Raw genomic sequence first — 24,673 nt, forward strand, 5'->3', positions numbered from 1 at the left:
AGATGTGAGCCGAAGGTGATACCTCCTGGGCCACGAGAAGCCACAGGCATATAACATACCAGTGAGATAAGTAGTGATGTACCCTTGTCCCATAGCTCGGTCGCTAGCGCACTCAATTCACACACTGTTGACCGCGGTTCGATCCACGGTACGGGTGGAAACTTTAGGACGTGTTTCCTTAAGACACCTGCTGTCCCAGTTCACCTATCAGTAAAATAGGTACCCAGGTGTTAGTCGACTGGTGTGGGTAAGTAAGTTTATTCAGGTATACACAAATACAGTTACATAGATTATCATACATAGCATATGTGTAGAGAACCTGGGATAACCCAAAAAAGTCAGTGTTGAGAAATGGCATTACCAGTTAAGTTTAAATATAGGGAAACTTAACTTAGAAAGACAGCTCATCGCCTGCACAGCCGCCCCTGCAGACGAGGTCTTGAGAAGCTGTCGAAGTCATCTCTCAACGGGCTGTAAAGAGTTATAATTTGTAAGATTATAAATTACCCCTAGGGGGTGTTATGTCAGCATATTTCATTCACTGATTGCTGACAAATTACATACTTGTTTGGACTTAAAAGTCCGCACCTTACTGCCTACTATAGGTTGATTACAAACTCCTTGCGACTCAAGAACTGCGCAGTCCCCCGTACTACAAGAAATTCGTAACCTACCTTGCTCTTGTAGCATGAGCTATGGTGTTCTTCACACCTTCGACAGATATCGGTGACTTGATAGAAGCTGAAATGTCCTTGGATGTCCACGTCTTCCATAGTCTAGGAATACGCACACTGGTACACTATGTTCCACAAGATTTGTCTTTATTGTTCACAGTCTTATCACTAAAGAAGTTGATCACACTTCTCTTAAGTGTATTGTGTTTTGTGAGACACTTTGTTCACACTAACCCACAGATCAGTGTTCTTTGTTGGTTATCCTGGCATCAGTGTCACTCTCAGTATAGTCAAAAGTAATCTGAAAACGCCACAACGCCCCACGCCGTCACTGCCCCCAGCACAAAGGAAAAGCTGACATAGTACTTTTGCTTCCTTGCCACTTCCTCGATAAAGCAAAGCAGAATGTTTGATTCTTGCTGTCTTAAGCATAGACAACAATGTCCACTATCTTTACTATGGTAATAAAGTGGGAGCAGGATTTTCCTTAATTGTCCTGCTAAGGTAAGAGATGTACTGTCTCTTATTAAAATACACTCTGCAACACTGGACTGCAAGGAGCGGCGGTCGCTTGACCACAGGTCGTATACTGGTACTGCATCTGGGATCAATTACTTGCTGTAACAGTAAACAAGATATTTGCCCCTTCTGAGAGGGCTGGGCCCCTCAGGGCTGAAAGGGGCTGAAGGGGGCTGATACCCCCCTCCTGGAGAAAATTTCTCCACACTGGGGGGCAGCGGAGGTTTGCTGCAGGTGAACTATTCATCGCTTAACATTAATTTGATTTTCTCACTCGCCACCACTGCTGCTTGTCTTTTCTGAACAGCTTTAGTCTGTGTGGTTTCTGGAGAATCACTAATTTTGTTTTCAACACTGTGTAATTCTCACGGTACTAGTTTATTTATTGTCCGCTTATTCACTGCACCTTTGCTCAAAACATCAACTGTCCTGATGATTCCATTTGCATCACATAGTGACTTATTTCCATTGTCGCTTCTTGTTGATTCTCCGGTATTCTCCCGGCCCGGGCCTTTTCCAAGTGGTGGCCCGGCCTTGGCTCCCTGTCTTCGGAGTGTCTGAGATCTAAGTCTCCCATGGGAGGAGGGACAAGTACCCCCTCATCTTTGGGACCAACTGTCCCCAGGCCTAGCCACAAGCTAGGCCTCTCTGGTCTGCCATCCCCGCCCCAAGGGGACTAATGGGAATGACAGTCTTGTGAGCTACAAGCTCTGGCTCAGGCACCTACCCTACTCGAGAAGGGTTGGGTATGGTGTCGATTTGTGGGTCGCATCCTGGGACAAAACTGACCTAATATGCGGGAAATATTCTGCATAACAAGCAGCTTTCTATAGTAATATGTCATTGATGTCAACTATGGTCGTATATCTTGTACATGTACTTGTAGAAATAAAGATTATTATTATTATTATCAACTGTAGCCAGTGTTGAGGTATGTACTAGGCAAGAACTGAGAGACTACGAGTTTCTCTGTAATTATCTGCTGAATTGTGCGAGTTTCAGCAATTACTGTTATTACTGGGGTGGTTCACCAAGTTACCTAGTGTATGTATAAGTTTTGAGGAGTATGTATCCTCGTGTACATATGTCCTGATTAGTATTAATATGGGGGAGCTCTAAACTCGTAGGGATTATGCAGCGCCTGTGGGGAAAGGGGATGGAAGGCAGTCAGGCTTAATTCAGGGAACTGGAGCACAGATCCAATTCCCTAGATCAAGAGCCCCTCACCAGCGTCAAGGAACCTCCGTCGAGGGGTCTTCATGTATATATCCTGAGCAGTATATATACACATAGGGGATGTATAACACAATGTATATTGTGTATATGTATACATCTGGCTGTCTTCAAGAAGGCACTGGACAGGTACCTGAAGTCAGTACCTGACCAACCGGGCTGTGGTTTGCACGTCAGTTTGCGTGCAGCCAACAGTAACAGCCTGGTTGACCAGACCCTGATCCACCACTAGGCCTGGTCCCGGACCGGGCCACGGGGGCGCTGACCCCCCAACCCCTCTCCAGGTATAGCTCACTACATAGGTACAATTACTGGTGCTCACGTATCCTTCAAGGCTATGTGCCTGGGTGCCCATGATGGGCTCTTGAGCCAAAGAATTGAAGCTACTCTTCCATTACTTGGATCGAATGTGACTGCCTCACATTCCATTGTTTTCTGACGTGTTTTAGTTTATGAAATGATAATGCGGATAAACTTCGTAAAATTATATTTTGAGAGGCATCGGAACCTGACCAGCCGGGCTGTGGCTCGTACGTTGGATTGCGTGCAGCCAGCAGTAGCAGCCTGGTTGATCAGGCTCTGATCCACCAGGAGGACTGGTCACAGACCGGGACGCGGGGTCGTTGACCCCCGGAACTCTCTCCAGGTAAAACTCCAGGAACTGTTGTATGGGCGCGCCTATGGCAAGACAGTGATGGAGTGAGCAATGGTTGAAGTGTTTTTTCTTTTTTGGGTCACCTTGCTTCGGTGGAGAACGGCCGTATATATTATATATATATATATATATATATATATATATATATATATATATATATATATATATATATATATATATATATATATATATATATATATATATATATATATATATATATATCAGGTAACTGCTGCAAATAAAACATGTATTACCCATTTTAAAAACCTTTAATGAATTGTGATTATAACTTGATACACCAGAATGTCATAGGCCTATGTATGAATAGACAGGAAATATTGCACCCAGTCCTTTACCACTAAAACCATTTGTTTAATATTGTATAAGGTATACACACCAATTCAGATGTAATTTTTATTTTCTGCTTCAAGGGAGAATATAACGACTTGATAAGATACGGAAGTTACAATGTCATTGTTACTGGTGTGAATTTAATGTGTATTATTATTGTTTTCTTAATTTATTGCTCAATCCGCTGGGGAATGGAAAGCAATGAAGTTTGATCCAAGGGTAAATTATTCCTTGGAAAATACATTTATTAGTTTCTGCCAAAGCTATGGGTAACTTTAGGCCTATCTACACGGTACATGAACTCCGCCACGTTGTAAAACCCCTGATATTCCACAGTTTCTGGGGTGGTATCGTAGTGGTAATGTCCTCCATATTCCTTGCCATAGCCGTGAGAATGCTCCAGGCGGAGGTCCATCCCAGGATCTCTGGACACTAAGGTAGACAGGAACACCATCGGGGAAGGCAATTCAAAGAAACGGAGCCATTGATTGAGCTCATCTTCGCAGCTGATAGGTGAGGAGGAGAAGTCAGGCATTACGTGGCACTTAGCTGATCCTTGTACCATACGAAATGTCCCTCCTAGACCCACTGCTTTATCGCCATAATGGTCAGTCAGTGCTTGTCGCAGACACGTCACAAAATTGAGGCTCCCGGTACGTTTCTTGGCCAAAATCCGAAGAACCTGACCAGTACGGCCCTCACAAGCAAACATGTTCAGCATGAGAGAACATCCAGTTTCACTTTCAGGTAACTTAAGCAGTTCGTTGTTTCCTGAAGAGTCAATCTTCGCAACACGGGAACCATTCGAAGCTGTCTTCCCAGTTAAAGTGTTCGCCATTAACTCGCTGTTGACACCAATATACTCGTGTGGACCTGCGCCCGCGCCTATCACGAAGGCCTCCGGTAGGTCTACAGATGCAGCAAGTTCCTTTATGTTATACACTTTATCCTTGAGTGGACTTGGAAGGAGATGTGGAACACCACCTACGTCACTCAGCCTAGGTGAACCACACAGTCCCTTTCCTTCCAAACAGAACGGTTCCTGAGACAAATCAGGACATTCAACCACAGACACATGCACTTCAGCAAAATTCTTCTTCAAGCCATTCTGTAAAACAGAAGCCACCTCCTCCAGCGGTGGAACATAAAGGGGCTTTGCTTCAACTGAGATAGACATAGCTGCACCTCTCCACTCTCTCTCTTCCCGTAAGCTACTGAGAGAGTAACACCAGTGTAGCTGAGGTAGCACTCACAAACTAGGACAGCAGCCACATACTTGTGGCTAAATAACAAACAAGAAAGGAAACTTATAATGTAGTGTTACCAGCCAACCATCCAATACTTGAAAGAAAATGATCCACATTGACCGGTAACTATATTATACTTGTATGTGAGTTTTATTCAAATTCAAATTCAAATTCAAAGTTTATTCTCTATAAGGATTACAATGCTGAGTTTACATTATTATTATTATAATAAAAAAAGAAGCGCTAAGCCACAAGGACTATACAGCTCTGAGTTTACACCCCTCAAGGAAGGTTCCTTGATGTTGGTGAGGGGCTCTTGATTTAGGGAATTGGATCTGTGCTCCAGTTCCCCGAATTAAGCCTGAATGCCTTCCACATCCCCCCCCCAGGCGCTGTATAATCCTCCGGGTTTAGCGCTTCCCCCTTGATTATAATAATAATCTGAGTTTACAGAAATTTGGTTATTGTTTGGTTTACATGTAGTAAAATTGTGATTACAGAGTGTACCACTAGAACGCTTAGCATGGCTAGGCATTTCGGGCATACTTAGTTTTATTCTTAATTGTAAAATATTACAAATTATGAGGTAAGTTGGACTCGTTTGCCTTGGGTTCAACCCCCCACTGTTCCATGGTTTATTTTGGGTAAGTTTATTTAGGTATAGGTACACATAAGCACAGTTATCAAGGACCCCAATGGAAATAAGTCACTGACTTTTTTGGGGGTTATCCTAGATAATTTACACTATGTAAGATCATTGTACTTATGTATACCCGTTTCAACGTACTTATTTACTTACAAACATATGTGTCAATTACCTAGGTCAGAGTGATTTATTTCCATTGAGGTACTGCATAACGTACTAGATTATATACAATAGTCTTGGCACATACACACACACACACACAGGATATACTACATACACCGAGAAATGTATGTATCTGGGTATATACACCAAGATTTACTATTAATCCCTCTTTTAATTTATTAAAGTATTCTTTACTGGTAGTCACCAGGTAACATCCAGCCTTAATGACAATCGCGTAGTAGATAGGATTTAAACCTCATTAACCAACCATTAACTTTAAGGTACATACGTGTTAGAAGCATACACATAAAGTGTATTATATAGATTTAAATTAGAATAATCCAGTTAAATCAGTGTTACTAAGTGTCCCGTAGTTCAGTTGGTAGCGCACTTAACTCGCACATTTAGGTCCGTGATTCGATCCCCGGTGGAAACATTAGGACGTGTTTCCTTAACTCTTCATGTTCACTCATCAGTATAATAGGTACCTGGGTGTTAGTGGACTGATCTGGGTCGCATCCTGGGACAAAACTGACCTAATTTGTGGGAAATGCTCAGCATAACAAGCGGCTTTCTATATAGTAGTATGTCACTGATGTCAGCTATGGTCTGTATACCTTGTACATGTACTTGTAGAAATAAAGATTATTATTATTATTATTATTATTATTATTATTATTATTATTATTATTATTATCATCATCATCATCATCATCATCATCATCATTATTAAAGTTGTCGTTAAAGAATACAGTGACCTTGTGAAAAACAAAATGGATCTATAACTTCCTAACAAATAGAACTGGCTACAGTGAAAAGTTCTGTTCCACAAGGTACAGTACTGGTTCCCATCCTGTTCCTCATCCTCATACCTGACATAAACATACATGTAAGCCACAGCACCGTGTCCTCCTTTGCCGATGATACCAGAATTTGCCTGACAGTGTCATCCATTGAGGACATTGCAAATCTCTAAGCGAACATTAACCAAGTCTTTAAATGGCCCTCAGAAAACAATAAGAAGTTCAGTTAGGGCAAATTTCACTTACTCCGCTATGGAAAACTCGAGGAAACATAAATGGGATCGGAGTATAAAACAAATTCCAACCACACAATAGAGCGAAAAACTAATGTGAAGAACCTGGGAGTGATAATGTCAGAGAATCTCATTTTCAAGGATCAAAATAATGTCTTTATTACATGTGCTAGGAAAATGATACCTGGAGTCTACCTGGAGAGAGTTCCGGGGGTCAACGCCCCCGCGGCCCGGTCTGTGACCAGGCCTCCTGGTGGAGCAGAGCCTGATCAACCAGGCTGTTACTGCTGGCTGCACGCAATCCAACGTACGAGCCACAGCCCAGCTGGTCAGGTACCGACTTTAGGGTGGATAATGAGAACCTTCAAAACTAGGGATGCCAAGGCAATGATGATTCTTTTCAGATCGCTTGTTCTCTCTAGGCTGGAATACTGCTGTACACTAACGGCCCCTTTCAAGGTAGGCGAAACTGCAGACCTTGATAATATACAGAGAACTTTCTCGGCACGTATAAGTACGATAAAGCACCTAAATTACTGAGAACGGTTGAAGTCCCTTGACCTGTATTCCTTGGAACGCAAGCGAGAAAAATACATGATAATATACACTTGGACTATCTTAGAGGGTCTAATCCAACATCTGAACAAGAAAATCACTCACTACGGAAGCAAAAGACTCAGCAGGCGACACAACATCCCGTCAGTGAAAAAGCAGTGGCACCACGAGTACACTAAAAGACAACATAGTAAGTGTCAGGGGCTCAAGACTGTTCAACTGCCTCCCAACATATATAAGAGGAATTACCAATAGACCCCTGGCTGGCTTCGAGAAGGTGCTAGACAGACACCTAAAGTCAGTTCCCGACCATTACATATCAAGGAACTGGAGAACAGATCCAATTCCCTAGATCAAGAGCCCCCTCATCAGCGTCAAGAAATCTCCATTGAAGGGTAAGAGGAAAAAAAAAGGAAAAGATGAGGCCATCGCTTGAAGGTCATCATTCAGGGGACACTTAACAATATATACAGAGCTATACGGAGTACAACGAGTGTGTTACAGAGTATGTAATTCTACATTGTGTTTTAAAATGATGGACCCGATTTGAAATATATGCTGCTTTGAACTGGGGCCATGTTTTGAAACAGCCTATAATGTTAGTGCTGGTTACTACCGCCATCTACCTCTTACATTCACCACCATTGCCTCTCGTATATTTTTTTTAATTATTTAAGTTGCGTTGTTGTTATATGGGATCGAGGTCTTATATTATTAATGGTTATATTATTAATGTTTACATGGCCTCTTTGCGGTTGATAAGAGTTTGGATAGTCTTATATATTGCAGGAGCCTTAATTGAAGAATTATATATATATTTTTCATTAAATATAAGATATTTTTGTGGTTATGATATACATCAGATATTAACTGATTCATATATATATATATATATATATATATATATATATATATATATATATATATATATATATATATATATATATATATATATATATGTGTGTGTGTGTGTGTGTGTGTGTGTGTGTTTACCTGGAGTTTACCTGGAGAGAGTTTCGGGGGTCAACGCCCCCGCGGCCCGGTCTGTGACCAGGCCTCCTGGTGGATCAGCGCCTGATCAACCAGGCTGTTGCTGCTGGCTGCACGCAAACCAACGTACGAGCCACAGCCCGGCTGATCAGGAACTGACTTTAGTTGCTTGTCCAGTGCCAGCTTGAAGACTGCCAGGGGTCTGTTGGTAATCCCCCTTATGTGTGCTGGGAGGCAGTTGAACAGTCTCGGGCCCCTGACACTTATTGTATGGTCTCTTAACGTGCTAGTGACACCCCTGCTTTTCATTGGGGGGATGGTGCATCGTCTGCCAAGTCTTTTGCTTTCGTAGTGAGTGATTTTCGTGTGCAAGTTTGGTACTAGTCCCTCTAGGATTTTCCAGGTGTATATAATCATGTATCTCTCCCTCCTGCGTTCCAGGGAATACAGGTTTAGAAACCTCAAGCGCTCCCAGTAATTGAGGTGTTTTATCTCCGTTATGCGCGCCGTGAAAGTTCTCTGTACATTTTCTAGGTCGGCAATTTCACCTGCCTTGAAAGGTGCTGTTAGAGTGCAGCAATATTCCAGCCTAGATAGAACAAGTGACCTGAAGAGTGTCATCATGGGCTTGGCCTCCCTAGTTTTGAAGGTTCTCATTATCCATCCTGTCATTTTTCTAGCAGATGCGATTGATACAATGTTATGGTCCTTGAAGGTGAGATCCTCCGACATAATCACTCCTAGGTCTTTGACGTTGGTGTTTCGCTCTATTTTGTGGCCAGAATTTGTTTTGTACTCTGATGAAGATTTAATTTCCTCATGTTTACCATATCTGAGTAATTGAAATTTCTCATCGTTGAACTTCATATTGTTTTCTGCAGCCCACTGAAAGATTTGGTTGATGTCCGCCTGGAGCCTTTCAGTGTCTGCAATGGAAGTTTTGTATTTATTACATAAAGAGTATAGCTTATTTCTTCATAGTGACTTATACTTTTCATAGAAGTATATTTTGAGTTAGACGAGGCAGAATTTATTAAACAGACAGACGAGAAGTTTTTGATTTGTCTCCCAAAGAGAAAATATTTGATCCACATGTCAGTGAATGAGCGCCATATATCACCTTTTTATAAGCCACAGAGAGCCTATTGTTGTTGATTCAGCGTGAGGTATATGGGTACTTCTACTGACCTATGTATAATAATAATATTTCTACAAGTACATGTACAAGGTATACAGCCCATAGCTGATATTAATGACATACTACAAAATAGAAAGCCACTGGTTATGTAGAGCATTTCCCGCAAATTAGGTCAAATTTATCCCGAGGATGCGACCCACACCAGTCCAATAACACCCAGGTATCTTATGGTGTCTTATGGTGTCTTATGGAAACACGTCTTGGTATTTCCAGCTGTACCGGGGATCGACCCCCGGACTTCAGTGTGTAAGCTGAGTGCGCTAGCAATCGAGCTATGGGACATCTATATGGTTGCAGGGGTCGAGTCATGCTCCTGGCCCCGTCTCTCTGCTGGCCACTACTAGCTTCACTCTATCCTGGCTGCGTGAGCCCTATCATACCTACTCTTAAAGTTATGAATGAATCCCTTATCAACAACTTTGTTCTCTAGGTAGTTCCACTTACTGACTACTCTAAAGCTGAAGAAGTATTTCCTGACATCCATGTTACTCATCTGTCTTTTCAACTTCCATCTGTGCCCTCGTGTGCCAGAACCCGCCTCTCAAAAAAAAAAAAAAAAAGACTCACCCTGTCAATTCCTCTCAATATTTTGTTCATTGTAATCATATCAACCTTATTCCCTCTGTTCTCTAGTGTTGTTAGGTTTAACTTCTCTAGTCTCTCTTCAGCTCTGGGACTAGTCTCGTAACAAATCATGACACTTTTCCCAGCTTCTGTACATGCTTTATTAAACTGGTTCTATACTGGAGCTGCATACTTTAAGATGGGCCTGACATATGCTGTGGAAATGGTGGCGAGTGTTTCTTAAGGTTCCTGAAGCTACCATTCCATTTGTTATTTGCCAGTCCCACGTTGCTGCAGGAGTTATTTAGTTGATGTGTGCCTCAGGCGAAATGCTCGGAATTATGTGCACTCTGGGACTCTTCTCTTGCAGGTAGATTTGCAGACTTTGTGCCCTCACGCTTGTACTCTGTTCCTGGTCTTCTTTGCCCTTTTCTGATTTTAATAACTTTGCATCTGCAAGGGTTAAATTTTAATAGTCATTTGTCAGACCAGTCCCGCAGCTTGTCCAGGTCCATTTGTAATCTTTCCTGATGTTTCCACTGATTCACAGAATTCTTCTGTTCTCTCTCAGAGCCCACTTAGAAATATTGCTTAGTCCCGTTGCCATTAGTGTATGTACTCGTTGCTGAGCTCTCCCTCTTTGACTGTCAATATTTCTTCATTCCACTGAGATTACCTCCTTAAATCTTTTATTTAGCTCCTCGCAGACTTCCTGGTCATTCCTAGTGACTCCCTTCCATACTTATGACCTGGTCCTCTACAATTATTTTCTTTCTGATGTGATTGTATAGCAACTTGTGCTTAAATTTGACTTTCCAACTATGTTTAGTTTAATATATTTATTATGTACCCCATACCCATCCTGTGGGCGGTACAGATGCATATAATTGGTCCAGGGACTGTACCCCAACATTAGAGGTGCATAATGAGTTCAGGGGCTGTACCCCAACATTAGAGGTACATAATGAGTCCAGGGACTGTACCCCAACATTACAGAGGTACATAATGAGTCCAGGGACTGTACTCCAACATTAGAGGTACATAATGAGTCCAGGGACTGTACCTCAACATTACAGAAGCCCATAATTTGTCCAGGGACAAATTACAGAGGCACATAATGGGTTCAGAGGCTGTACCTCAACATTATAGAGGTACAATGGTAATATGTCACTGACTTTTTTGAGTTATCCTAGGTACCTACACATATGCTGCTATGTATGATGTTCTATGTAACTGTATTTGTGTATACCTGAATAAACTTACTTACTTACCTGAATAAACTTTACACCTGTTGTCCATGTTCACCCATCAGTAAAATAGGTACCTGGGTGTTAGTGGACTGGTGTGGGTCGCATCCTGGGGATAGAATTGACCTAATTTACGGGAAATGCTCAGCATAACAAGGGACTTTCTATACAGTTGTATGTTATTAATGTCAGCTATGGTCTATATACCATGTACTTGCAGAAATAAAGATATTATTATTATTATTATAATATTAGTACAAGGGTTCAAGGTCAGAGTTTTGCTGGACCTTAACAACCTCAACAACACATACAAATTTAGGTCAGATTTTCGACATCTTTTGTTCTTCAGTTTTCATTATCAAAAAAACGGTCCAAAACAGTATCATTACTGGTTGTTAATGCCGTATTATCAAAATTTATTAATGTGAGTCACTTTATAAAGGCCTACGGGCGTTTTGATTATTGTAAATTTTGCAGTTTATTGGAATGAATATTAATTTTAAGGTTTTATATTGAGGCTCTTGTGTCAAGGGATTGGAGCTACTCTCCCTTTCCTTGGAACAAACCTAATCCATTTCCCAAGTGATGTACTCACCTGTATGTGGTTGGAGGGTCGAGTCACTGCTCCTGGCCCCTACGTGTTTATCACTTTTCCCCCATAGATATATCACTTGTTCATTATATTTGTATTATATAATATAAACTAAATAATCTTTCTTTCACTTGGAGTTACAATATTCAATTTTTTTTATTCATATTCACAATGTTTTATTAGTGAAGGGCTCTTGATCTGAGGAATTGGAGCTGTCCTCTCCCTCCTTGGATCAAAGCTTGATTACTTCTCATTCCACTGGTGCTGTGTGCCCTCGTGGGTTTAGCACTTCACCGTGAATATAATAACAAAATACTGTGTAGACGTCAACACTTACCGTTAATTCTTATTTAATGTGCTAAATTATTTATTTTTTAATGTAATTTAAATATAATGTACTGGTTGTCATGACTACTATGCCTGTGACATACCTGGGACTGGTTTTGAGAGGTTTTTCTATTTCTGCAACCTAGTTGACCAAGCTGTTGCTGCTGGCTGCCTGCTGACCCGCAAATCTATCATAAGCTGGTTGATCTGGCACTTGTTAGAGGTAGTATTTGTCCAGTTTCCTCTTGAAAACTTCTACACTTGTTCCAGCAGTTTTTCTGATATTTTCTGGTAAGATGTTGAAGAATCTTGGACTACTGATGTTGATATGGTGTTCTCTTATAGTGTGCATGGCACCCCTTCGTTTCACTGGATTATTTTGCACATTCTCCCAGTTTTCTCACTCTAGTATGCTGTTATGGCAGTGTGCAGATTTGAGATTAGGCCCTCGAGCATCTTCCATCTCTCTTTACGCTCCAGTGAGTAGATGCTTTATTAAATGGCAAAGAGAGAGATTGGTGTGAGAGTTACAGAGAGTCAGGAAGGGTTCTAGTAGGCTGTCCCCTCAAGGAAGGTTCCTTGATGCTGGTGAGGGGCTCTTGATCTAGGGAATTGGATCTGTGCTCCAGTTCCCTGAATTAGCCTAAATACCTTCCACATCCCCCCACATGTGCTGTATAATCCTACAGGTTTAGCGCTTCCCCCTTGATTATAATCATAATAATCTAGAAGGCTGTAACTTTGACAGATTCAAAGGTTTTAAACATTCCCAGTGGTTTAAAAGTTTTATTGGTTCTATGTGGGTTGTAAATGATCTCTGTATCTGTTCTAGCTATGATATCTCTCCTGCCCTGAATGTTGCTATAAACACTTAAGTGTAATCCAGTCGAACAAGCACAAGCAAAGTTAAGACACTTGTGCAACATCTGGATATCTTTATTGTAGACGTTTCGCCATCCAGTGGCTTTATCAATACAGATTCTTGGACATAATAAGAAAACAGAAGGACTATATACAAAAGATATTGCACAAGTGTCTTAACTTTCATCTTGCCAGTACAGTGGACCCCCGCATAACGATTACCTCCGAATGTGACCAATTATGTAAGTGTATTTATGTAAGTGCGTTTGTATGTGTATGTTTGGGGGTCTGAAATGGACTAATCTACTTCACAATATTTCTTATGGGAACAAATTCGGTCAGTACTGGCACCTGAACATACTTCTAGAGTGAAAAAATATCGTTAACCGGGGGTCCACTGTATTGTATACCTGTCTTGCACAAGCACAAGCAAGTTTAATATCGCCATCACTAGCAGTATTTCCCTTGTTTTGAATTGTCTCATTATCCACCCCATCATTTGTCTAGTTTTCGTGACATTTGTAAATGAGTTCTTACCAAAGATCAAGTCAAAGCATAACCTGAGGACTTTTGTTATTTATTCTTCTTTATATGAAGCCAAGAATTCCATTAGTTTTATTGAGGGGATGTATGTACATATACCTTGTAAGAAAGTCATTCAATCTGTTTTTTTCATGTTGTGTTCCTTAAGGCCTCTTCCCAGTGATGTGACCCAATGTGGTTGGGTGACACATATTAATTATGTGTATTGTAATATGTACCTCTGTATATGGCTTGCCTAAATAAAAAAAAACTCAGCTAAGTAAATACAGTACTACATATTTGCTGATAGTCCTTACAGCAGTTGTCAGTACAGTATTATGATTTATTATTATAATCAAATAAAGTGCTAAACCAACAAGGTGTAGGTACAGTAGAACCCCCGTATCCATGGTTTCAGTTATCTGTGGTTTGCCGTGACCCAAAAATAACCCTTGATTTTGACCTTTTTGATACCCCGTCTCTTGTCCGCAAAAGTGCAAAAGTAGTGATGTTGGAAGTTCTTTCAAGCCTAAGAGAAGCCATAAAGTGCTTCCCATCCACAGTATCAGTATCCGCAGAAGGTACCTGGAACATATTCCCTGCGGATACGAGGGTCCTACTGTACTGTATTTTACTTTTAATTAAAAGTTCTCCGATGCTGCAGATTATAAAAGCTAAAAGATAGAGAAAGATTGGGAAAAAATAGCTGTAGAGGGCTGCCAACACTAGCAGTCTAGTTGACGAGGCAGTCAACCCCCCAAAAGACAGCCTGACCTCAGGTCAGGCTGTGAGGATATCGTGGAAAAGCTTTTGAAACCAATCACAGGCTTATGTATATCACAGGTATAATGCTGCCAGATTCTCTCAGTATATACTAGTTATAGGGAGATTTCTCTTAGTTAATCATCCCTTGGGCTACAGTTCTTGGCTGGTATAGCCTTTATATATACAGGAGGGCCCTGATCTAGGTTTGCAACTTTCTGCTAATACAGTGGACCCCCGCCTTACGATATTATTTCATTCCAGAAGTATGTTCAGGTGCCGTTACTGAACGAATTTGTTCCCATAAGGAATATTGTGAATTAGATTAGTCCGTTTCAGACCCCCAAAAATACACGTACACAAGCACTTACATAAATACAGTGGACCCCCGCATAACGATTACCTCCGAATGCGACCAATTATGTTTACCTGGAGTTTACCTGGAGAGAGTTCCGGGGGTCAACGCCCCCGCGGCCCGGTCTGTGACCAGGCCTCCTGGTGGATCAGAGCCTGATCAACCAGGCTGTTGCTGCTGGCTGCACGCAAACCAACGTACGAGCCACAGCCCGGCTGATCAGGAACTGACTTTAGGTGCTTGTCCAGTGCCAGCTTGAAGACTGCCAGGGGTCTGTTGGTAATCCCCCTTATGTGTGCTGGGAGGCAGTTGAACAGTCTCGGGCCCCTGACACTTATTGTATGGTCTCTTAACGTGCTAGTGACCCCTGCTTTTCATTGGGGGGATGGTGCATCGTCTGCCAAGTCTTTTGCTTTCGTAGTGAGTGATTTTCGTGTGCAAGTTCGGTACTAGTCCCTCTAGGATTTTCCAGGTGTATATAATCATGTATCTCTCCCTCCTGCGTTCCAGGGAATACAGGTTTAGGAACCTCAAGTGCTCCCAATAATTGAGGTGTTTTATCTCCGTTATGCGCGCCGTGAAAGTTCTCTGTACATTTTCTAGGTCGGCAATTTCACCTGCCTTGAAAGGTGCTGTTAGTGTGCAGCAATATTCTAGCCTAGATAGAACAAGTGACCTGAAGAGTGTCATCATGGGCTTGGCCTCCCTAGTTTTGAAGGTTCTCATTATCCATCCTGTCATTTTTCTAGCAGATGCGATTGATACAATGTTATGGTCCTTGAAGGTGAGATCCTCCGACATGATCACTCCCAGGTCTTTGACGTTGGTGTTTCGCTCTATTTTGTGGCCAGAATTTGTTTTGTACTCTGATGAAGATTTAATTTCCTCATGTTTACCATATCTGAGTAATTGAAATTTCTCATCGTTGAACTTCATATTGTTTTCTGCAGCCCACTGAAAGATTTGGTTGATGTCCGCCTGGAGCTTTGCAGTGTCTGCAATGGAAGACACTGTCATGCAGATTCGGGTGTCATCTGCAAAGGAAGACACGGTGCTGTGGCTGACATCCTTGTCTATGTCGGATATGAGGATGAGGAACAAGATGGAAGCGAGTACGGTGCCTTGTGGAACAGAGCTTTTCACCGTAGCTGCCTCAGACTTTACTCTGTTGACGACTACTCTCTGTGTTCTGTTAGTGAGGAAATTATAGATCCATCGACTGACTTTTCCTGTTATTCCTTTAGCACGCATTTTGTGCGCTATTACGCCATGGTCACACTTGTCGAAGGCTTTTGCAAAGTCTGTATATATTACATCTGCATTCTTTTTGTCTTCTAGTGCATTTAGGACCTTGTCGTAGTGATCCAATAGTTGAGACAGACAGGAGCGACCTGTTCTAAACCCATGTTGCCCTGGGTTGTGTAACTGATGGGTTTCTAGATGGGTGGTGAGCTTGCTTCTTAGGACCCTTTCAAAGATTTTTATGATATGGGATGTTAGTGCTATTGGTCTGTAGTTCTTTGCTGTTGCTTTACTGCCCCCTTTGTGGAGTGGGGCTATGTCTGTTGTTTTTAGTAACTGTGGGACGACCCCCGTGTCCATGCTCCCTCTCCATAGGATGGAAAAGGCTCGTGATAGGGGCTTCTTGCAGTTCTTGATGAACACAGAGTTCCATGAGTCTGGCCCTGGGGCAGAGTGCATGGGCATGTCATTTATCGCCTGTTCGAAGTCATTTGGCGTCAGGATAACATCGGATAGGCTTGTGTTAATCAAATTTTGTGGCTCTCTCATAAAAAATTCATTTTGATCTTCGACTCTCAGTCTGGTTAGCGGCTTGCTAAAAACTGAGTCATATTGGGACTTGAGTAGCTCACTCATTTCCTTGCTGTCATCTGTGTAAGACCCATCTTGTTTAAGTAGGGGCCCAATACTGGACGTTGTTCTCGATTTTGATTTGGCATAGGAGAAGAAATACTTTGGGTTTCTTTCGATTTCATTTATGGCTTTTAGTTCTTCCCGCGATTCCTGACTCCTAAAGGATTCTTTTAGCTTAAGTTCGATGCTTGCTATTTCTCTGACCAGTGACTCTCTACGCATTTCAGATATATTGACCTCTTTTAGCCGCTCTGTTATTCTTTTCCGTCGCCTGTAAAGGGAGCGCCTGTCTCTTTCTATTTTACATCTACTCCTCCTTTTTCTTAGAGGAATAAGCCTTGTGCATACATCGAGTGCCACCGAGTTAATCTGTTCTAGGCATAAGTTGGGGTCTGTGTTGCTTAGTATATCTTCCCAGCTTATATCGGTTAGGACTTGGTTTACTTGGTCCCACTTTGTGTTTGTTATTGAAGTTGAATTTGGTGAAAGCTCCCTCGTGACTAATCTCATTATGTCAGTCTGGGGCTCCGCGCATACATGACTGAACCTCAATTATGTTGTGATCTGAGTATATTGTTTTTGATATGGTGACATTTCTTATCAGATCATCATTGTTAGTGAAGATGAGGTCTAGTGTATTCTCCAGTCTAGTAGGCTCTATTATTTGCTGGTTTAAATTGAATTTTGTGCAGAGATTTAAAAGCTCGCGTGAGTGTGAGTTTTCATCAGAGCTGCCTCCTTGTGTTATTACTGCAACAATATTATTTGCTATATTCCTCCATTTTAGGTGCCTTAAGTTGAAATCCCCCAGGAGCAAGATGTTGGGTGCAGGAGCTGGAAGATTTTCCAGACAGTGGTCAATTTTTAACAGCTGTTCCTGGAATTGCTGGGATGTTGCATCTGGAGGCTTGTAGACTACCACAATGACTAGGTTTTGGTTCTCGACCTTTACTGCTAAAACTTCCACTACATCATTTGAGGCATTTAGCAGTTCTGTGCAAACAAGTGACTCTGCAATGTACAGGCCAACCCCCCCCTTTTGCCTGTTCACTCCGTCACATCTGTATAGGTTGTAACCTGGGATCCATATTTCGTTGTCCAAGTGATCCTTTATGTGGGTCTCAGTGAAAGCCGCGAACATTGCCTTTGCCTCTGCAAGCAGTCCACGGATGAAAGGTATTTTGTTGTTTGTTGCTGGCTTTAGACCCTGTATATTTGCAAAGAAGAATGTTATCGGACTGGTGGTATTGTTGGTACTGGGGGGGGATTTTTTTTCCGGCATTAGTATCTGTATCTGTTGGTTTGGAGTGGAGGCCATCGACTGTGGTTCCACTCCAGGAATGACTGGATTTGGTGTACGATTTCTGCCATTTCCTGCCAGTTTTTTTTCCTTCCTGGCACTAAAAAACCTCTCCCTCTTGAGTGGCTGTGGCTACCCAGGTTTTCCCATGGCCTGGATGTTTTGTATCTTTTTGTCCCCTTTAGATGGTATGCCTGGCAATTTAAGTTATAGCACAGTCTTTCCTGTACTGAAGAGGTACACAGTTCAGGGTGAAAAAGCTTACAGGAAGGGAGTTTGCATTTTCCTGTTGTCATATGGGCATGGCATTTTCTAGGGTGGTCATAGTTGCACGTCCCATCTGTTTTTCCAGATTTCCCATGCCAGCAGATACCGAGTGCATAGTATGTGCACAGGCTTGGTTTCCGTTTGCCTTGGGTTTCTGTGACTGTATTCCCTGTTGGTGCATGTTTCCCTGTCTTACTTCTATCCTCCCTAGCACCAACAATGGAGCTCCCACCAGTTGTTTTTGGTAATATATCCTCACTATTGCTAGTGGAGTCCTCTTGTTTGCTATTTCCTGCGGTATTTCTAGTTTGCAATATTGGTTTTATCTTATCTTTGACTACACTTGTTTCCCTACTATGGCTCCTGTCCCCTATGAGGTCATTTATATGTATTCCTTCCTGCGTGTATTTATGTAAGTGCGTTTGTATGTGTATGTTTGGGGGTCTGAAATGGACTAATCTACTTCACAATATTCCTTATGGGAATAAATTCGGTCAGTACTGGCACCTGAACATATAGAGTGAAAAAATATCGTTAACCGGGGGTCCACTGTACACTTACATAATTGGTCACATTGGGAGCTGATCGTAAGGCGGGGGTCCACTGTACAGTGGTTTTCAATTATACCCATTCTTCATTTATTCAGACTTCCTACAATAAATATATTAACTACCCACTATAAGCTAAAAACAAAAATATTTTAAGGTAAGTAAGGTGTGAACTGTATACACATTTTTAAGGCCTAACTTTATTATTCAGTCAATACAAGGCTTTTATATGCATTTGAAAGTGAAAAACGGCTGTTTCACTTTACATTGATTTTTGCTTCACAGCAGTAGCCCAGAACCTAACCTAGAATATAGTACAGTATGTTCAGGTGCCAGTACTGACCGAATTTATTCCCATAAGGAATATTGTGAAGTAGATTAGTCCATTTCAGACCCCCAAACATACATGTACAAACGCACTTACATAAATACACTTACATAATTGGTCGCATTCGGAGGTAATCATTATGCGGGGGTCCACTGTACTTGCATACAGTATTTCTATCTTTGCAATGTCAATGCAAATGCTGTATTCATGTACAGTGGACCCCCGGTTTACGATATTATTTCATTCCAGAAGTATGTTCAGGTGCCATTGCTGAACGAATTTGTTCCCATAAGGAATATTGTGAATTAGATTAGTCCATTTCAGACCCCCAAATATACACGTACAAACGCACTTACATAAATACACTTACATAATTGGTCGCATTGGGAGCTGATCGTAAAGCGGGGGTCCACTGTATTTGTATGAGTTTTGTTAGACTAGATGGTGACTACAAAACTCATTCAGTGATACAAATTCTGTTTTACATCAAATATTTTAAAGATTGCTGCATCATTAACTTTTTACTTATTACAGATTGAAGATGTCAGAGCTATTTGGTATGAGTCAGCAGCCGCAAGACTTTTCACAGTTCATGCTGACAGCAAGTACTATTGGTGGTTGAGTTCCAGATGGATCGAGCAACTGTTGATAACATGAACAAGGAGAGCAAATAAGTATATTTAGGTATAGGTATACATAAGTTTAATTATCAATACAAAGTATAAATTACCCAGGATAACCCAAAAAAAATGCCAGACAAAGTGACTTATTTCCATTGGGGGTCCTAATGAGAGAGAGAGAAAAAATTTCAGTTTCATTCTGCTATACTAAGATATTCTGCTAAAGCTACCAGTGATCTAAAGTCTTCAAGTATGTTTGATTGGATGAAATGATGTATTGCTTATAAGTTCGAAGAGAAATAAAAGTAAAGTGGACACAAGTGCAAGACATTTATTGTGTTTTCTCCAGGAGCTTTATCAAGCCTGGAGAGCTTTATCAAGCCTGGAGAGCGAAACGTTGCCACAATAAATGTCACATTAGTTGCACTTGTGTCCTTTTACTTTACATATTGTCGGTAATTCTACCAACTTTATTACAGAAATAAAAGTGGCAGAAGAGGTTTTATTGGGATCTCTACATAGAACGAAATGTTGTCGCAGTAAAATTTTCTCTGCAGCTTGTGTCCCAATTAAACTTTCTCTTCGGCTTGTGTTTTTTCTTCATATGTTTTAATTTCTGTACTACCTGTTTTTAAATTTTATTTTGATCACTTACCCCCTGCAGATGCTTAGATAAAGTCTCTAACTACTTTTTCATATCAGATTGTGTAGGCTTTTTTTTTTATATATCTGTGTCAGCTCGCAGATATCTGGAGACATTATTTCCTCCATACTCCTTCCTCCAGTCTTTCACTGCCTAATTTTTTTTTTTTATCACCTTTCCTTCTCTTATATTCACTCTTTATTTCCCATTTTTTTACATATATTTGCAAATATGTTTGTATGTTTTTTTGTATGGAGAAAATTTTGTTACCAAACTCGTTGACCGATGACAATTTCATCTCGATAAAATGTTTTGAAAGTAATGCATCTTTGATTTTTTGTAGATTGAGGATGTGGTTGTTATTGGTTTGAATCAGCTGCCACAAGACTTCACATTCGTGCTAGCAACAATTGCTATTGGTGGAGGAGGCTCAGATGGATCAAGCAATGGGAGATTGCACAGACAAGAGCGAGCCTATAGAAGTTTATCATTTTCATTCAGCCGCTACAACTGCTATTGATCTAGATTCTTTAGGTATGTTTTAGTTTAAATATTTTGATTTGGGTCTCTTATTTTGCCTCAAATACAATGGAAATAAGAAGGACCCCAATGGAAATAAGTTACTTTGACCTTTTCTTGGGGTTATCCTACGTAATTTACACTATGTATGATAATTATACCTGTGTGTACCTGTGCCTCAAAAAACTTACTAGCTGTTTTTTAATGCATCTCTATTTTAATATGGTACTAGATATGTATCCTTTCCTATACAGGGTTAGTAAGTTTATTTAGGTACAGGTACACATAAGTACAATTATCATATACAGTTTAACATATGTGTAAATTACTTTTGATAACCCCAAAAAAGTCAGACAAAGTGACTTATTTCTATTGGGTTTAATTATTTGGATCACTGAAATTTTTTTATCTTCCTAATTTCTGTATAATACAGTAATCTGAGAAAGCCTTCACACATTGTGTACAGTATTAAAGAGCTTAGAATATAGAAATACAGTAGAGTTAACAGTAACACATCTGAGTAAAAATTTTTGTGAAAAACTGTACCTAAGTTTGAGTTGTATGGAAGGAAGACTAGTATAACGCACGCTAAATTTAGGGGAAAATATACGTCGTTTTGCTTTGCAAATACATCAGAGTATAAAGCAAATTCCATCCACACAGTAAAGCGAAAAACTAATGTAAAAGACCTGGGAGTAATCATGTCAGAGGATCTCACCTTCAAAGACCATAACATTGTATCAGTTGCATCAGCTAGAAAAATAACAGGATAGATAATGAGAACCTTTAAAACTAGGGATGCCAAGCCCATGATGACATTTCAGTTTGCTTGTTCTATCTAGGCTGGAATATTGCTGCACACTAACAGCACCTTTCAAGGCAGGTGAAATGGCTGACCTAGAAAATGTACAGAGAACCTTCACAGCTCACAAAACTGCAATAAAGCACTTTGGTTACTGGGAACACCTAAAGTTCCTCAACCTGTACTCCCTAAAATGCAGGTGGGAGAGATACATGATTATATACACTTGGAACATCCTAGAGGGATTAGTACCAAACTTGCACACGAAAGTCACTCCCTATGAAAGCAAAAGACTCAGCAGACGATGCAACATCCCCCAATGAAAAGCAGGGGTGCCACTAGCACAATAAGAGAAATGCAATAAGTGTCAGGGGCCCAAGACTGTTCATCTGCCTTCCAGCATACATAAGGGGGATTACCAGTAGACCCCTAGCTGTCTTCAAGAAGGCACTGAACAGGCATTTAAAGTCAGTACCTGACAAGCCAGGCTGTGGTTCGTTCATCGGGTTGCATGCAGCCAACAGTAACAGCCTGGCTGATCAGGCCTTGATCCACCATGAGGCCTGGTCACAGACCAGGCCACAGGGGCATTGACTCCCAAAACCCTCTCCAGGTATACATCATATCACATTAGAGCATGCTATGAGATACTTTCCCTCCATGTTGCAGTTACCCTATAGAAGAGACCGTTGTATTTAGGGAGAGGCCTAGTTTCATCCTCGATGTAAACAACATCCCAGACTGCCAGTTAACTGTGTGTACGTGTCCTATATATAAAGTCATTTATTATTCCATTGATTTTTAACCTTTTCGATACCCTGTCTCTTGTCTGCTTATTGACTATAGCATCCAAGAGTATCCTGGAAGTGTTGGGATATGCTATCTGTCAAAAAAATGACAGAAATAAGAAAAAGGTTTAATAATTACAAATGAAATCTTTAAAAAGATCTTTATTAACAAACAGGAAGTTATAAAGCAATAAATCCTAAAATGAATGTAATAAAGTTATAGATAATGCTAATAAGTTCATGCAGTTAGCTTCATAGGTGTTGAGGAGTCACACACAGAGATAACACTCAGGATGAGTTGTTCATCTGCCAAATGAAGAATATTTTTCTTCCTGGGAATGAACATGGACAGACAAATGGCTGAGGATTGTAGCTGGGTACTATTGGTCTAGGTCAAGTGTTACCTTGCCACTTCTGAAGTTTTCTTCCCATGACTTCAGTGTTCATCTCACAACTTCAACAGTATATCAACACACAGAATTACAGTTGCAACTTAATGGCTGCCCGGATCCTTTCTCCCTCTCCGTGAATCAAGCTAGAGAAATAAAGACTTAAGAATAATGAAATTTGGTGTTCAGCTGTTGATAAGATAGACATTAAACATTACATTACACAGGAGAACAAAAATTCACAATACCGTGACTGGAACAATGCACACATAACCTGCACTTAGGAGAAGGAAACTTGTGATGACATTTTGGTTTGACTTGAACCATTAAGGTCAGGGTCAAGGGTAGGCTTTGGGTTACGCTTTAGCAGTTGTTTACAAACATTAGAACTGCTTGGAGACATCATCTTGTGTCTAGCATGATCGTGCACCTGATATGCCAATTAATCTTGTACTTTCTCACAGTTATGATTGGTACAGTGGAACCTCAAATATCGAACTTTCTTCGTTCCAGACGGCTGTTCGAGTGCTGTTACCGAACGAATTTATTCCCATCAGGAATAATGTAAATTAGATTACTTCATTTCAGACCCTCAAAAGTACACTTATAAAAGCACTTACAAAAATACACTTACATAATTGGTTGAGTTGGGAGCAGTTCAATATTTGAGGTTCCACTGTATTTTATTAGTTCTTGTGAGATGATCTCTTTAACCCGTAAACGGTCCAAGCAGATCTACGTTCACATGTGTAGTGCTACAAAAGTAGATCTAATTTTTTTTTACATATTTTCAAATATAACTAAAAAAAAAGTAGATCAAAGTTTATTTACACATTTGAAAATGTAGAAAAACAAAAAGATGATCTACTTTTTTTTTACATACTTTCAAATATTGAAAAAACGTATAGTATATACGTTTGGACCGTTTACGGGTTAATGGCTTTTACACTGCCTTTCAATTCCATTTACTTTATTTTCCTTTTATTAGTTCATTTTCATACTGTATTATTACCTAGGCAATAATTTCTATAGATATGCAGTTCAACATGGATTAATTAATATTCTTTTTAAATAAAAATAATGTATGATAATTGTACTTGTGCCTAAATAAACTCACATGTTTGCCAAATACAGTTTATTCCTTCCAGTTAAGAAAGGAAGGAGCTGATGCTGATGGAATATCAATTATCATCAAAACTAAGAGCTAAACCCATAAGGTCATACAGCAAGACTGATGGAAATTGATTTGAACAAGAGGAAAGAAGAAAAATGCTTCAAGAATCAAAATTGGACCTACTGAAAGCCCAGTACTCATAAGCAGTCAGTTTTAAAATATAATTCTGTTGTATTTCTGGTATAAAGTTCTTCGGAAGGCAAATAGTTAATGACCAACTGCCTTAATTATCATGATTTTCTGGCAATTTATAGTAATAATAATGATTTTTGGTTGTAGACTAGATTATAATTTTGGTCTTCATGATAAACTCGAAGTTGAAGAATGAGACACTTGTGCAACATTTGGGAATCTTTATTGGGGAAACATTTCACCAGCCAGTGGCTTCTTTAGTCCAATACAGAGAACTGACGGAAGACAAGGAGTTCGATGTAATCAGTCCCTCAGTCTTGATATCCTAAGTAAATCATCTTTATAACATACATAATCAGAATTTTTATCAGAACATTAATGCAGGAATCAGTTGTAAAGAATTAAAGTACCATAGTAATTTTGACCAGATTGATAATTTTTATCATTTAGGCAGTAGAATCATAATGGTGACAGTAATACATAAGCATTCATATTCAATTTAATGACAAAAATATACACTTCGTATTTAGGAGATATATAGCATTAATATTGAAGCGCTTGACAGGTAGTGGAACTTATGTATCATATAGTTACATATTTTGGGGCCTTTTATATTCACAGTTTGTCAACAGGCTGAAATATGCAGTATATTAAAGAAACCAATGGCTAGATCTATAGGTGCACTTGTGAAAATGTAAATGAGGTTTAAACTTGACAATTTCTTGATCTCTATGTTTGTTTTCCAGTCTGGAGAAGAGATCACCAGAATGACGAGAGCAGGACTGGCTGATG

At 40.3% G+C, this 24,673-nt stretch overlaps 1 protein-coding gene and 1 long non-coding RNA gene across 5 annotated transcripts in view; one reads left to right on the forward strand and one right to left on the reverse strand.

Moving 5' to 3' along the window:
* The first annotated feature begins 2,686 nt into the window (after positions 1–2,686).
* Positions 2,687–24,673, forward strand: part of LOC128703764 (uncharacterized) — a 29,035-nt gene continuing 7,048 nt past the window's right edge. Inside the window, exons 1-4 of one of the 4 annotated variants that reach the window (XR_008409364.2) lie at positions 2,687–2,710; positions 19,349–19,498; positions 20,421–20,611; positions 23,724–23,895. This is a non-coding gene — a long non-coding RNA (uncharacterized lncRNA). Of the gene's footprint in view, positions 2,711–11,353; positions 11,502–12,262; positions 12,288–19,348; positions 19,499–20,420; positions 20,612–23,723; positions 23,896–24,673 lie in introns of those variants that run through there. The other 3 variants (XR_008409363.2, XR_008409362.2, XR_008409361.2) reach the window with 3 other exon arrangements.
* Positions 3,332–4,726, reverse strand: LOC128703762 (ester hydrolase C11orf54 homolog). Its single transcript, XM_053798555.1, has one exon. The coding sequence runs from the start codon at positions 4,607–4,609 to the stop codon at positions 3,680–3,682; it is 930 nt and encodes a 309-aa protein (XP_053654530.1). The 5' UTR covers positions 4,610–4,726; the 3' UTR covers positions 3,332–3,679.

The sequence above is a fragment of the Cherax quadricarinatus genome, chromosome 87, assembly GCF_038502225.1.
Source record: "Cherax quadricarinatus isolate ZL_2023a chromosome 87, ASM3850222v1, whole genome shotgun sequence".
In the NCBI taxonomy this organism is placed as follows: domain Eukaryota; kingdom Metazoa; phylum Arthropoda; class Malacostraca; order Decapoda; family Parastacidae; genus Cherax; species Cherax quadricarinatus.